The sequence below is a fragment of the Cimex lectularius genome, unplaced genomic scaffold (assembly GCF_000648675.2).
Source record: "Cimex lectularius strain Harlan isolate CLEC.00 unplaced genomic scaffold, Clec_2.1 scaffold146, whole genome shotgun sequence".
In the NCBI taxonomy this organism is placed as follows: Eukaryota; Metazoa; Arthropoda; class Insecta; order Hemiptera; family Cimicidae; genus Cimex; species Cimex lectularius.
This window is the reverse complement of record NW_019392741.1, coordinates 1,231,434-1,247,220: the sequence shown is the minus strand read 5'-3', so window position 1 is coordinate 1,247,220 and position 15,787 is coordinate 1,231,434. Positions and strand designations below refer to the sequence as shown.

The window sequence follows — 15,787 nt, the reverse complement described above, 5'->3', positions numbered from 1 at the left end:
CGGCTGAAAGGGCAAAAGAACAATCCTTTGAAAGAACAGACAATATTAACAATCGAAAATAAAGTTTCTGCTTAAAAATGGCTATTTACAAAACGAAAACCAAACAGAAAATAAAGACAACAGTTATATAATAACGCAATAACATACAACAATATGTAACATCTTGATGACTAGTATACACAATAACAATCCTATACTTTGTTCGTTTTTCCTGTTGTTCTAACCGTGCAGCATATTGGGACAATCACATAATTTTTGACTAGCGAACGGTCTCGACCTCTTTGACCGTGATCCGAATGAACACAAACAAATAAATACAAAAAAAAAGAACAGAAAAAAATGTTGAAATAATTTTGCATTAGCATCATCATTGACGTGCGATGATTTCTCTCTAGGATACTTTAACCTGCCCCTTACATTTCCTAGTTCTTAGATACATCTAAGTCACTTACAATGTAAAGTGATAATTTAAAAATAAATACACAGTTTCTCACGTACCGGCACTTTAGCACCCCTCACTCTTATTCAGTACTTTTATTTTATTCTCCAATTTGACTTGTCTGTTTGATAATATTAACATTCAACAGTTACTTGATACATAAAAAATATATACAAATGTACAAGACAATCAACCCTTAAGCCTTGGAGCGTTGGTTTTTCTGACAAACACTTCATCAACTTGGCATTTAATGGACATTAACTTTAAATAAACGAGCATTTTTTTTATAATGATAATAATAATAATTAACTATAATAAATATATTTATATAATGTATAAGACACCTATTATGGAATAATGAAAACACAGAGTTATGACCTAGGCCAGTCAGTAACACAGGGACCATCTTTGGTAACTTTAATACATTTTACAAACATTTCTTTAAACGTTTATACCGGTAAAAATCTTAAAATACCTCAAATTTCCACTCTATCAGATTGAGCAGTGCATTAAGTTTTAAAATTTTGGCACTCATATTTTGAAAATATAACTACATTTGAAAGTAAGTAATGCACTTTTTTTTTGTTTAAATAAAATATTATTGTTAACAGTTATTATTCGTATTAGGACCATTTGGATATTTATTATACTTTTATATTTTTAAATGCCTGACGGTCGAATAGATTTTTATTGTTTTATTAGTATTTATTTGATCAACCGGTATAAATAGGTCTATTAAAAATGAACTATATGGCTCTACAAGAGTATTTTTTTTAGCACCTATACTAAAATAATACACACACGCATTTACACACTCATATACAGGGGGTTTACGTAGTATAATTTATATACAAGAAGACAAAGAAGTCCCTCCCATGTACAAATTGTTCATATAAAAAACATTATATTCGTTGATCAAATTTGGTGTCGAGGGAGGGAGGAGGATTCCCTGAACACATGAACAAATAATAAAATTAAGCTTTTGAGCTATTTATCGTTGCGCGAGCAAGTTATTTACATTTTTAATGATCCAGCCTTACAAGCCGACAATCAAAATATTTTATATACATTGTGTATTTTGCAAGTATCTATTTACAGTCGAAGCAGCTATTGTACAGTTCAAATGGGGGTGGGGAGGACAGTGAAATCCTGAAGTGCGAATTTAACCGTTTCGTAAAGCGGCCTGTTCGTCTCATCGCTTGTCGACTGGCCGTTGGCCTGGGTCTGGGTCTGAGTCGGTCCGACCATCGACTGGAGCCTGGTTATGTAATTTTCTAAGTGCTCTGGGCTCCCTTTGTCCGGCTGCACTCCAACCCCTCCGCCCGGGACTCTTGCCTGTTCAAGGAAGTTGATTACGTTGTTCCTCAGAGATTCGTAGTATTCGTTTAAGTTGCTGTTCCTCTGATTCACCTCCTGCGGACAAGAGTAATTTTTTAGTTACAACAATTTTCTCTCAAGTCGAACAAATTATACGACTGAGAAAAGCCAACTGGTACATTTCTTCAAAAATGTTTTCTAATATTGTCAAATTAATATTTTATTAAATTCTTTTTTGAAAAAGACAATTATAATTTTTTTTAAATGGATAATATATGCTTTTGCGTGGAGAAGCAACAAAAGAGCACACTGCAATTTAATACTGCATTAAAATAAAATACATAATTTTTTGTTTAAAATTTTATTTTTATATTAAATTAAATTTAAAAAAGTAATGTAAAGTAAAAGCGATTAAAAAAAAAAAAATAATAATGGGGTAGCTTGGAAACATTTCTTGATTACATCATGCAGAAAATCTTTTATTGCTTTAGTAAAAATGGTGTTAATTGTTTGTCTTTTAAAGGATTTTCTGGGCCATGTAAATAAATGTTTAATTTTTAAATAATTCATTAAAACAACTCATGGATTTTAATTGTGAACTGATTTATTTTTTGTCATTATTGCAATTTTTTTTGATAAAATAAAACAGTTGGATCATTATTGACAAATTTTGTCCGTCTTGCTGGTTTGGTCTGCCAGATGCATTTCGACTTTTCGCCATCTTCATTGTTCTATTGCATTTTTTTAACAAGTTTTTCACTGTTCAAATCTGTAAATTTGTAGATTTTTTTTGTAGAAAAATATATTTTTTAGTTAAACGTTCAATGGTCGGTAACGAGAAAATTTGAGAAAATCACACGGAAATAATAACTGGTTTTTTGACCGGACAATATTATCAATTGAATGTATATTTTATTTTATGTTGCATTTCATCATGTCATATTATTATCATGGTGGTGAACCAAAATATTGGACTTTTGTCGAGTACTATCACCTATTTATGAATATATTTATAAATAAAAAATTTAAATAAAAATTGTTAGTTCACTTAGCTTGATTTTTTTTTTATATCTGGAAAGGGGGTAAGCGTTACTAATCAAGTGATATATGAATAGTGTAATTTTTGACAATTCCTTGTACAAATCTGGCAAATCTATCATGCTATACTGAATCAATTATAAATTCACCTTTAATTTAATTTTTTTTGGTCGAACTTTTCCACCAGTTTTTGATTTTTATTTTTGAAAGCTTTTGAACTAACACTTGGTCCCTTCTCAGTCTTCTGTCCAGAGTGATTTTAAAAATGTTAACATTACTCCAATAGAGTCATAATTTCTTACTATACCCTGCTGAGTTTTATGCTATTTTAATAATGCCATAGTAGAGTTAAAAATATAAATAAATAAACAATCAGAAACAACTGTAGTACAACATTAAAAAAAAGAAAAACCATGAGGTTTTGGCAATAACGATTTTTTTATTACAAATACTGATCATTTGGCTCAGCCTATCTTCACTTAACTGTCTGTCAAAAACAACTCAGCTAGGCTAGTGGACTAAAATGATATCTAACGACGAAATTTCAGGTTCATCACCTTGCAGACAATACAGAAAAATTTCAACAATTTAAAATAACGATGTTTTACAATACGAATGTTACATTAAAAAATATGGTAGACTAAAAACTGATTTTTTGCAAAACAAAGGTCAAAATTAATCAATGTTAGAAAGAAGATCCGCATACATAAGTTTATATAAATTTTTATTTATTTACACTCTGAGTATCATGAAAGAAAACCTGGAAAGTGGATCAAAAATGAAATTATCCACTGAAGCAGTATCAATAGCTTCAGCTGGGACTCATCACTGTAAGGTAAAAAGTCCAAACATTTACAAAAAAAAAAAAAAAACTGACACCCTGGGGATTTATATGACCTTCGCTGTTGTGAACCCCGTAAAAAATTGGGAAACTGTATTGTCATTTTGTTCTTAAACAATTTTTTCTCAAACTAACGGACTTGCTGGTAAATTAATTATTATGATAGGAAAATACTAAATAAGCAAATTTAATTTATAATTTCATTTTCTAATAGATTCCCTATTGTCCTTTTATTTGATGAGAATTTTTTTTTAAATTTTCATTTTTTTGGGATCATATTCATTTAAGTATGGGGATATTGGTCTGTAAGATGGTTTGACATAAAGTAAATATAACTATATTTACTTAAGTGAATATAATCAATAAAATGTAATAAATGTAAAATCATAGGAAGTTCTTTACTACTGATCTCTGTATCTTGTATTTTCTTGTTAATTAAAATTGTTAAATCTGCTGGTCTTAAAATGTAGATTTGAACATCGAGTGATACAGCTAAAATCAGCTAATTAATACTTTCTTCTTAGTAAGAATAGTCAATTTAGGAAAAAAATCACTTTTAAAATTTAACAAATACTATAGACAATTATTTTTTAACAAATCTAAGAAAAGGTTTTCTCTTGAACTTAGTTTAGAATTTAATTATCTTATTTAGAATAGAATCACGATGATGTTATTTATATACACTTCAATTGGTGAATGAAAAGTTAAAAAAATTAACATTATTTAATTTTTAACTAATTTGTTTAACTATTATTTTGTTCTTACAATGACTATTAATAAAAAATGTATAAAAATATGTTAACACTCTGTCTTTTTAATTTTTATTAAAGAACCTAAGGAGCCAATTTTACTGTATTAAAAAAAAAATTGCAAGTGTAATTTTGAAATTTGGTCGCTACTAACCATTTTGGTTTGCCTATCCTCACTGGATTGGTATGTCAGACGTGTTGCAGCATTTCGCCATCTTCAGTGTGTATGACGGACCAACACAGCTAGGATAAGCAGCTTGAAATGATTGGTATTGGTGAAAATTTCAGGTTCACCCCACAGACCACACGGAGAAATCTCACATGTATAATGTTCATATCTAATTATGTTTTATATGTTTATTTTTTGTGCTTAAATTATTGACAAAAAAAAGTGTTTTGTGTAGTACTGTAGTTTTATTCAGGTTTCAGTAGGTGGTATCAGTGTAGTTTTATTATGATATTAACTGCTATTTATCCTACTATATTTAGGATAAAATATTAGGATAAAAACAAGGCTTATGATATTTATTATTTCTAGTTAATAAACAAATTCTATAAAAGTTTTTTAATGTTATTATGTTTGCAATATAATTAAAAGTAAGTATAATAAGAGCAAGCCAAGTCATAATTATGTTGAAATTAAAAAAGGAGGAATGCATGCTTGGCAAAAAATGCCTGACTTAATTTTCATGAATCGATTCACCAATGTTCATCGAAAAATTCATTCTTATTTAATTTAATATTTATTAAAAGAAACTCTTTCTTCTACCTTAGTAATAATGGCTGTTAAATCACGACAAAGCTGATGGGTGGAGGGGAATGTCACTCCTTGTCGCTCCGGGCCACAAACCGAAAAAATTGGAATATCCCGTTCTCTCATTCATTTCCAGCCTGGGTATTTTCTGGAAATATTCGGGGGCTCAATTTTTTTAAACAAATCTCAACACTAAAAACAGGGGAATTTCTGAAGAAATGTAAAAAGCTTTTTAATTTCACTAATTTATCTGTTTCGAAGCTAAACTCTTGAAAAGAGAAATTACACATTTTGAATAAACAAATGTTCAAATGCATTTTGAGTTTGGCTTTAGATCAACAGATAACTTACTTGCACTTGGTACGCAGCTTTTTAAAAATGGTTCTCATACCTTGTCCCCATGCCTGAGGTGGGCCTCCATGGCGGTGATGTCCGTCTTGAGCCTCAGCATCTGACTCTCGACCCTTGCGTTCTCTCTCTGCAGCTCGGAGATCTCCGCTTCTAGAGTGAACAGGTCCTCACTATTACTCCCGTCCGGGTCTACACGTAATATCGCTCTAATGAGTACTTTACTCTCTCGCTCTCATATGCCATTCACACATGCTCACAAAACGAGGGACTACACTGTTAAGAAATATTTGACTCTTAGAAAACTTTTCTAATATGAGAGTATAGTTTGGCTTATAAAAGGTATTGTAAAATATATTTAATCTATTTCTTGCTTTAGTACGGATTTTTAAAAAAATTAAATAAACATTCATTCTTAACATTCAACGCTTTCGATCCCTTCATCCATGAACGATATATATTCTGGTTCCACGCCTTTTTAACAGGGTTTGATTAGAATTACTTTTATACACCCAGAATAAAATGGCATGCATTATCGCCTAATAATGAAAACAGTGTCAAGGTTTCTTCATATTCAAAGAAATATGGTAAGAGGTGCTAATTTAGTATTTACATTGTTAAACGAGAAATGTAACAATGATTTAATGACTGTGTATGATAGAATATCATTCTTTTATTTATTTAAGAAATTCAGTAATGAATTATAAATTTCAAACTCTCTTTGATTCATCATCTGCTTATTCAGAAAATCAATAGTAATGAACCAGACTGGACCATTGTGACCAGGCTGTCTGACGCCAAGCTAGCAGTAAAGAACATGATAAAAGAAAGATGGCAGCGTCAGTGGGCCGGGTTGTCCGAGAGGCTTTTGCGCACGATTCGTAGATGGCCCCCCCCCTGAGAACTTGAGCCGGAAACAACAAACAATCGTCCTTATGCAATTAAGAATAGGCCATACATGGTTGACACATGGGCACCTGCTCTTGGGCCAAAGCCCGCGCAGGTGCCCCTTATGCAGAGAAAGGTTTCTCGACGTGTCCCACATACTAGAAACATGGCATGCCATCCCACCTGAAAATGGTACTCGAGCACTGCAGCGGGTTTCTGGGTGCCCTGTTCCGCTTTCTAGGGGAAATTTTTTTTTTTAAAAATTGTATATTGTCTTATGTGTTGTGTGTCTATATGTTTTGTCTCTTCTTGTCACTTTGTCTGAGTGCATGTATTTATTAGCGTGAATGGCAAGGGGTGAGGGTGAAATATAACGTCATAATCGCCCCTCGAACGTTGAGAGCGTATGAGTGTGTGTTTGGGGTCGATGGCGGAATAGTTATAAAAGTACTCCATTGACCCCGATCTAGATTAGTTTGAGTCAAGTACTCCACCGACCAAAAGGAATGAGTGTACTTTATGGATGTATTTATGTGTATGAATGTATTTATTTGTATGAATGTAGTGTTTGAAAGGGTAAATAGAATATAGACTTCCTTAGTTAGGGGCTGAAATGACCTAGATTTTGGAGGCCCCAGTAAAAAAAAAAAAATAAAAAATAAAAATATAATAGGATGTTAGTTCATCAGTAAAAATAAAATACATATCCTGTGCCATTTAGAAGTCTTAAGAAACCAAATTATATTCGCTAATTTCGTGGTCCGCTTGACCAATTAATATATTACAATTAATTACGGTTTTTAGTTGAGATAAAAAAGTCAATGGCACGAGCGGGATTCAAACCCATGATCTTCGGCGTGATACGCCGCTGCTCTACCACTTGAGCTATCATGACCTCGATCCACTCGGACACCAACTTCCCATCTCAACCGCACCTTTTTGAATTATCCCTCCTTTTTGCCATTTTTTCAATTCAAAAAGGTGTGGTTGAGATGGGAAGTTCGATGGCGGAATATTTATAAAAGTACTCCATTGACCCCATTCTAGATTAGTTTGAGTAAAGGTCAGTGGACGAATATCAAGTACTGCACCGACCAAACAGAATGAGTGTACTGTATGGATGGATGTATTTATGTGTATGAATATATTTATTTGTATGAATGCAGTGTTTGAAAGGGTATATAGAATATAGACTTAGTTGGGGGCTGAAAAGACCTAGATGTCGGAAGCCTGAGGCAAAAAAAAAAAAAATGAAACTACTAGAAGAATTGACCTGTTCCTTGATTATAATTGATTTTTTTGAAATGATAACAACCAGTTTATTCATGGAAAATGAAAACGCTGTCTAATATTTTCTGACAAGGTCACAATTTTTCCAATTTTTTTGGCTAAACAAGGATTTGAGCACAACAGAAAAATATTTAATTATATAAAATTAAATATAAGTTATCTCTATACTTATAGATCAAGATGGGACCTATTTTTTCTTATGTAGGATAGACTAATATGTTCAAAATTATATTTGGATCAAAAGTACGCTTAATGCGGATACAAAAACTCAAGAGTTCGCAAAAATATGACTTACATACAGAGGGAATTGAAGCGGTTAAGAAAAAATTGAAGATACAATGGTAACATTTTTTTATAGCCCTAATCAGAGAGAAACTATGGTTAAACTGGGAAAAAAGTCGTTTGGTTCCCTGTTACCTGGGTTAAAATTAAATTACCTAGTGAATGTATTTATTATCATGAATGTGTAAGAGGGCTGATGGAGGAATATTATTTCTTGAGCACAATGAACAAAACTGAAGACTAACTTTTCGATTTCTACAAGAGATTTTACAGAAAATCTGGATAATCTGAGTTTTACAGGCATTTGATCACCTCTGGGTTTATTAACTTCAATATTTACTAACAAAAAGTGATAATTGGCTCAAAGAGAGCATTTTAACAATTTAAAAAATTCTAGCACTACTAACATGTATTAATCAAGAATTTTCTTGTACATCTTTGTATCTCGAGAGATATTAAATATGTAGAAGGGTTGAAAAATGGGCCAAAAAATATTTGTAGCTTGAATTTTATTGATCATTATGTGATGTGATTGATCATTAGTGACCGTTAGCCAATGATTATTTGGAGATCGCGAGGTGCGATCTGGTGTGACGTAGGTTGTAGAAAAACATTTTCTTTATTATGCCAGCATTTCGATCTTTAGCTGATTATCATGATCTTCATGATCTCAATAAAGATCGAAACGTTGGCACGATAAAGAAAATCTTTTTCTAAAACCTATGTCACACCAATCCGCACCTCACGATTTTCGAATAATCGCTTTTTTTAATGTACAACATGTAAAAAGTAACAGTTTACAATGTAAACTAATATTTATAGTAAAATAATATACTAAAATATGTACAACAATTAGGAAAAAATATTTATCAAATCTAGAAGAAATAAAATTTTTAGCCTTTTTGTGTATTTTGTGATGCTTTTAAAAATACAGTTTGAATAAAACCATAAGCTAATCGAGAGAATGATGAACTGATACAAATTCTGGTGAATTGAAAATATTCTATCATTCCAGTCATTTTTTTTTTTACAATGGTTATTGACATTAGAAATATGAAAGTTGATGCACTGCAAGGAAAAAGTTTTAGTTATTAAAATTTAAGTTCAGCATTGCTTCAACTTTTTTAAAAATTCGATATTCTACATTTATTTTTACTTACTTGTATGGTGTTTGTATATTTGGGACATGTCCTCATGTGGGTTGTGAGAAGGGGTGTGGTATTTCAGAGTAGTCGGGGTGTTCTTTTTCGGTATGGGCGCCTGCGGTTGAGGAGGAGGCGGTGGCGGTGGAGGCTGCAGGGGCCTGTGTGTCGGAAGGAAAGGCTCGCACCCCGTAGGAGGGCAGTTGAGGGAATCAAATTTGGCCGCTGCTGTGACAGCAGCTATCGCCGCTTTGTGCTGTTCCACTGTGCCACCCGATTCAAGAACTCTCATCTTGTTTCTGTTTGCTATCGGACAGCCAGAAGCGCTGGAATGTAAAAAAAAGTAAAATTAGCAAGTTCAAGGTGCACTGGGTGTGATAAGCTTACCTTCTGTGTGACAGGAATTTCCCGGTCGCGTGCCCGGAACCGTCACAGCCCGGAATGGGACATCTGGAAGAAAGCAAAACATTTGAGTGAGCCCAGGGCGCTGCAGCATTTAGTGAATATAGTCCTACTTGTTGGTATGCCTTGGAGAAGTGTCAAGGGGCTCGCTCCACGATGCGGCCTCCCACTGACAGCTATGGATATAAAGCATAGTCTTGTGTGGTTTTCAAAGAAATAATTTGATTTTGCAATTCTACCACAAACCGATTTGGTATCCTATTTTTTTTAATTTTTACAGCAAAGAGAACTCGCGTAGGTCGGTATTGAAGTAATTTACTGTATGTCTAATAATGCGAAGGGAGGCAGCAGATAATCCGGAATTATTTAAATATTCTTTACTTTAATAATGTCTATAAGGTCTTTCTTAATTTGTTAACCATAAACCTATTGCCAATGTTATTTTGAAAATTTTGAAAAAAGCCCAGGTGAGTGAAACCAAGAAAGGAGGAAGCTGTAATATAAATTTAAAATAAGGGATAGAATTTTTTTGGTCAAATTTGATATTAATTTAAGATAATTGATTCAAGCCTAAACTATCACTAATTCTAGAAATTGGTCCATGACTGTTGATAAGTCAACAAGGAGAAGTATTTCCATATTTGACACCTATGAAAAACTTGACCAGCTTTGTTAAACAAAAGGATCCAGATAATAATTCTGGAAAATGAGGAAAATTCTTAAAGAGTATCTCCAAACAAAAAACAATAAAAAAAAACTGTTTTATACTTCAGAATGAATGAATGAATGACTTCATTGGCTCTAATGCAAAAAATAAATCAAAAACGCTAAAAATAAAACAAACCAGAATAGAAAACAAGATCCTTAAAGAAAAGCAGAGCCTCTCATCTTACTAAATTACATTAGAATTAGAAAATTGTAAAATCGACAAATTACAACCAAATGGTCACTGTAAAGAAGAGGATGCAGAACAGGGTGTAGAGATACACGCTCAGATAAAGTTGAGGATGTTTAGATTATCTGAGTACCAAGTGATAAAAACAGACAAAATTTTATAATTAAGAGAGGAGTTGAATTCATTTAATGTCAAAATTTCTAACTAAAGTAGCATATTTTTATTTTACAGTGTTACTATTTTAAATTACATAGACTTATTAATCCTATAAAATATTGGTTGAAATATCATAATGTTATTTTTTTTATATATTTTTTTAGTATTGCAAAGGAATTTGAAAATTGCAAATTCGACAAATTACAACCAAATGATCACCATAAAGAAGATTTAGATTATCTGAGTTCCAAGTGATAAAAAGAGGCAAAACTTTGTAATTAAAAGTAATCATTATATATAAAATGTAAAGATGATATGATTTTTTTTTCATTTTGCAAAAGGGCTGTATAAAGAAACACAATTCTTAAACTTATAGCTGTTTAAAACAAGGAAAATTACGATTGAACCAAGGGGTTGCACAAGTTTTACACCTTTGGATCCTTACATCAGAAAGCTACGGTTTTAGACTATCAAAGAGTCTAAGGTATCACAAAGAGGTAAGGCATTAAAGCTGTCAAAAATTTGAAGGCTTTAAGATCAAGCTGAATATAGAGCTTATAAACAGCTGATTATGAGGGAGATGCAATTAACAGTTTTTAAACTTGCTGTTATTCTCCTAGACTGAGAGACTGAGAGACTGGGAGAGAAAGTGAGAGAGAGAAAGAGAGAGGGTAAGTGAGTGAGTGAGTGAGTGAGTGAGTGAGAGTGAGAGAGAGAGAGAGAGAGAGAGAGAGAGAGAGAGAGAGAGAGAGAGAGAAAGAGAGAGAGATGCCGTTAAATTTACCCTAACAATCTCGAATACACAATGAACTGTGACACGATTGTTGATTATAAAAGGCAAATATGAAATAAAAATGATAACCTTTAGTATTGTATGTTGACAATTTTTATGAGAAAGTTATGAACCTTTCAAGCTGAAATCCTTTGTTGGATTAAAATGTCAAAGCGCCTTAAGTCCGATGATGCAATAAAGGATGGTGGTAAAACATTTTCTTTTAAGTCTATTCAACTATTCTCCCAGGCCAATAAAGCAAATTTATTAAAAAATGTACTTAAAATGTATTTTTAAACTCCTTAAAAAAACAATAAGGGTTTTTTGTCTTATATAAATGCCCCAAATGAAATAGTAAAACAGTTTTACGACCCTTTCTCACGAAAGTTCAATTTTCCGCTTAAAACTTCTCCATGATATAGTAACAAAAGCTTGGAATCGATCTGAACGAATAGTTTACCTCAGGGGTTCCGAGTCCTGTCCGTCTCTGGGTTTACTCTTGGGCTTGTTTGCCCTCGGGCAGCCCGAGAGGCTCCTGTGGGAAGAGTAGTTGCCCGTGACGTGCCCTGAACCGTCGCAGCCGGGCGTGGGGCACTTCAGCTCCTGGGAATGGGCCTGGATGTGCGGCCTGTCGTTCCTACCGCATCCTCCCGTCAGTCTGTAGAAAGAAAATTGGATTAATTAGTGAAAGAGGGGTTGTTTTGACAAGAAATAAAGATTTGTGGCGTTGTTTTCATTGACTATGCACTGAAGATATCTGGGATGCGTGCCAGATAAAGAATGTGATGGTAGTGAACATGATCACTTGCGGAACACCGAAAAACGGCCGAATTTGGATGAAAACCACAACACGTTGAAAAGTGGTATCAAAGCTAAGATTTTTATTTGGAGGTAAAGAATTTCAGATACCAAGGCTTTTATAGGTATTAAAATCTTCGATACAGCTAGGAGATGTAAACGCAAATTGGACTATTTGTCTTAATCATAAATTATAATAAAGACGCTTGTTGCAAATATCCAAGTTATTGACTCTGATAATATTCAACGGTTTTTTGAAGAATCAATGCTAGAAGACAACGCTACCACAAAGCTCGAATTTCAACACAGACACAATTCGCCTCTCCCTGCTTATATCCCGACACCATCTGACTAGACTGTGAAAATATTTTATACTCGGTCTTGTTACATATGTTAAGATTCTGCCATGTATTCAACAGCTCGATAGAGCTAGGTAATCTGAACATTTAGATAACCGTAACAACCGTTCGCGTTTGACACAGCCAGAAGCGCAGGAATAGAGCCAATAGACGCAGAAGTCTTGCCATGCTCTGCTTATAACCCAGTCACCATTTGACTGTAGTTTTCCCTAGTAAATAATACATTCTGTTCGCATTTGACGCAGACACAATTCGCCTGAATGGCATATTGCCTCTCCCGGCTTGCATCCCTGATACTGGTTTACACTTTCGGTTATTTAAGATTTATTTATTCAACAGCTTGGTAGATTTAAAAGTTTAGATCAACCGTAATAAGTTTGTGTTTGTTACAGCCACAAACGCAGAATAGAGAGTCTCGTTTTGTCCTGCTTATGACCCCGTTGCCACCTGACTATTTGACAAAAATACTTAGGATAAATGATAAAATGAGTATTTTTGTAAAATTCTATCGACTATTTGCAGCGGGTACAACATGATTAGGATCTCAAGGAAGATTTTTTTTTATGGGAGGCACCAAAGATTTCTTGTACTTGATCAATACTATTGACTCTCTTGTGCATTATATAAAGTTTGGATCCAACGCAATAAAGTTCGTGTTTGGCATACCACAAGCACAATAGAGACACTCTTGTCTTGCTCTGCTTATAACCTGATGCAATCTGACTACGGTTTTTACCGATAACATGGTTATCTACTATAATAAATACAGAACAAAAACATAGCTCGAATTTGGCACAGGCCCAGGAATGGCGTATTGCCTCTCCCATCTTATATCCGTGACACCATCTGACTAGACTATGAAGCTGGTTTACAATTCGGGCTTGCTCCAGATGTCAGGGCAGTGACATGTATCCAACAGCTGGCAAAGCTGGCCGGTTTAAGACTTTGGATCAACCATAACAAAGTTTTCGCTTGACACAGCCACAAGCTCAGGAATACATACTGACTATAAGCCTGACGCCTAAGATCTTTTCGGTAAATATGTTTTTCGAAAAAACAACATTTTGAAAATATTATAAGTATTGTAAAGAGGGAAATTTTGAAAAATTCTATCGTCAGCGTGTCGTGGGTGTCCCATGACCAGGATATTCAACGATGTGTAGTGAAAGTGTATGCTTGTGTGAGATCAGTGCTATTTACTATTAAGTTTTGCAATCAATAATTCAACGGAATAAATTATGGAGCTTTTAAAGCACCACTTTAGTCAGTAAGAACGTTAAAGCAACAGCAATGCTTCCGCACGTAGTACGCGTTTGACACAGCTCCTTTTCTCGGAATGGAGTCAGCGTCTCACCTCTCCCTGCTTATAACCTTGACATCTCGCCATTTGACAATATTTCAAAAGGCACTCTCAACGTGACGTAGAAGAATGACACATATACACGGTAAACAAACCCTTTGAGTCTGAAGATGATCTCAATAAAGATCGGAACGTAGCACGATAAAGAAAATGTTTTTCTAAAACCTACCTCACTCCAGACCGCTTCTCACGATCTCCATATAACTAACGGTCACTAAACACCACACATTTTTCAAAAGTGTAAACCTTCACGGTTCGTCATAAAATTCTTGATTAAAGATTGATTTGTCACGCACTATCTATTCTTCTGCACAGCATGCGTGACAACAGGCAAGACGGTGATGATGTAAGATTTTTCTATTCTTTCAACAAAATTTAAACTGGACAATTTTCAAAATAAAAATTTATATAAAAATTCCAAGGCATGGTTAAGTAATTAATGCTTTTTTCACCCGATATATTTAGAAATGAAATCCTATTTTCTTTATTTCCATAATTTATTTGCAACGTGTGAAATGGAAAATAGATGGCGCATTAGGTTTTTTGTGTGTTTGACTTGTAATGGACGGTAGATATTCGTGGGAAATTATTAATACACCGAGGCCGTTCGAAACTGAATTTTTGATCGATTTTAAATGTCGAGCTTCTTTATTATGTATATCGTGTTCGGCTCTCCTCTTGTTTGCTCTACTCGTGAGAAGTCTTGGCCGAGGGCTAGGATATTGTTTGCCAAGGTGGTCTTTAATATTAACTTAGTTGTTTGCCATCATCAATATTGAAAAAGTAATATCTGCCTCTACTCGACGAAACCTTTCAACGAGTCGCAATGAGAAGGCCTAATCAAACAGGGATGTGCTTTCAATATTATTAATGAGCCCTGTATCGTAGATTTTTTGTTTTATGAAACAATAGTATCATTTCTCAAAATTCTATCAAATTCAAATTTTGAACTCTTCATATTCCTCTTTTAAATTATATTAACCGCCACAAAAGTTCTGGGCAGAAAACTGACATTTTTAAGACACAAGTGCAGTAAATGTGATCTGGAACTCTTGAACATAGAAATAGACGATAGGATCTTTTTTCCTTTCTCAGCTGTGCTTCTGTTGGCCTTGCCGTTTGTTTTTTCAAGTAGCAAATTTAGGAAATGAGCTAAAAGTTGTCATTGTTGTACGCACTCAACAGTTTATTTTAAATTATGTTTTTACAGTTTCTGTGTGAGTATTCAGTGGGGTGAATCCAATCTCAAAATATTAGCAATCAATTTCGGTATTTCAAGCTGAAGAATATGCTATCAATGCTTCTTAAATAAGAAGAAGAGGTAACACTGATAAAAACATCTTCTAATCCAACAGCCAAGCAGCCATAAAAGCTCAAAGGCATAAAAATGTCACATCTAAAATAGTCTACAGACAATTTTTAGATCTCCAAAACCTGTGAAAACACAACATCCCAATAATACCTAAGTGCCAGGACACAAAGGAGTTCAGAGTGTGAAAAAGAAGACAAAACTGGCTAGAGGAGGATCTGCGTATTCCCAGAACCTGAAAAAGAGAGAACAAATACCTGGCATCTGAGAAAACACCATGACGACATGGGTATATTCACTGAAGAAAAAACTGCCACCCATAATAACTCCAAATGCGAAGCAACCGCTTAATGAACACATTTCTTAGGATACCAAGAAGACCCAGGGAAAACAATTGCAGCAAATTCCTAATTCTTCTTAAGAGGAGGATCGACACAATTGGCTTAAACTAAGAAACTAGAAAAAGTAACCCAGCCATCAAAATTTAGAATTAAGAGCCAATGAGTCAGTGAATGGCCAATATACAAAGGAATTCTGGGTACTGAAAAAGCAGACAAACTGGCCAGAAAAGGATCTGCAAGACCATATATAGGCCCTGAACATATACTTCAGATAACAAAAACAAATACAGAATTCCCCTTCTCAAAA

The 15,787-nt window shown here is 33.9% G+C and overlaps 1 protein-coding gene across 3 annotated transcripts in view; it reads right to left on the bottom strand.

Annotated features, from left to right (window-relative positions):
* Positions 1-1,401: 1,401 nt before the first annotated feature.
* LOC106669907 overlaps positions 1,402-15,787 on the bottom strand; it is a 258,515-nt gene continuing 244,129 nt past the window's right edge. For all 3 annotated transcript variants that reach the window (XM_024227088.1, XM_014399759.2, XM_024227089.1), the window contains 6 exons: positions 11,774-11,971; positions 9,604-9,666; positions 9,476-9,538; positions 9,107-9,414; positions 5,530-5,678; positions 1,402-1,852 (listed from right to left, as the gene is read on the bottom strand). In XM_024227088.1, coding sequence (XP_024082856.1) covers positions 1,559-1,852; positions 5,530-5,678; positions 9,107-9,414; positions 9,476-9,538; positions 9,604-9,666; positions 11,774-11,971 — 1,075 coding nt within the window. In that variant the 3' untranslated portion in view covers positions 1,402-1,558. The remainder of the gene's footprint in view (positions 1,853-5,529; positions 5,679-9,106; positions 9,415-9,475; positions 9,539-9,603; positions 9,667-11,773; positions 11,972-15,787) is intronic.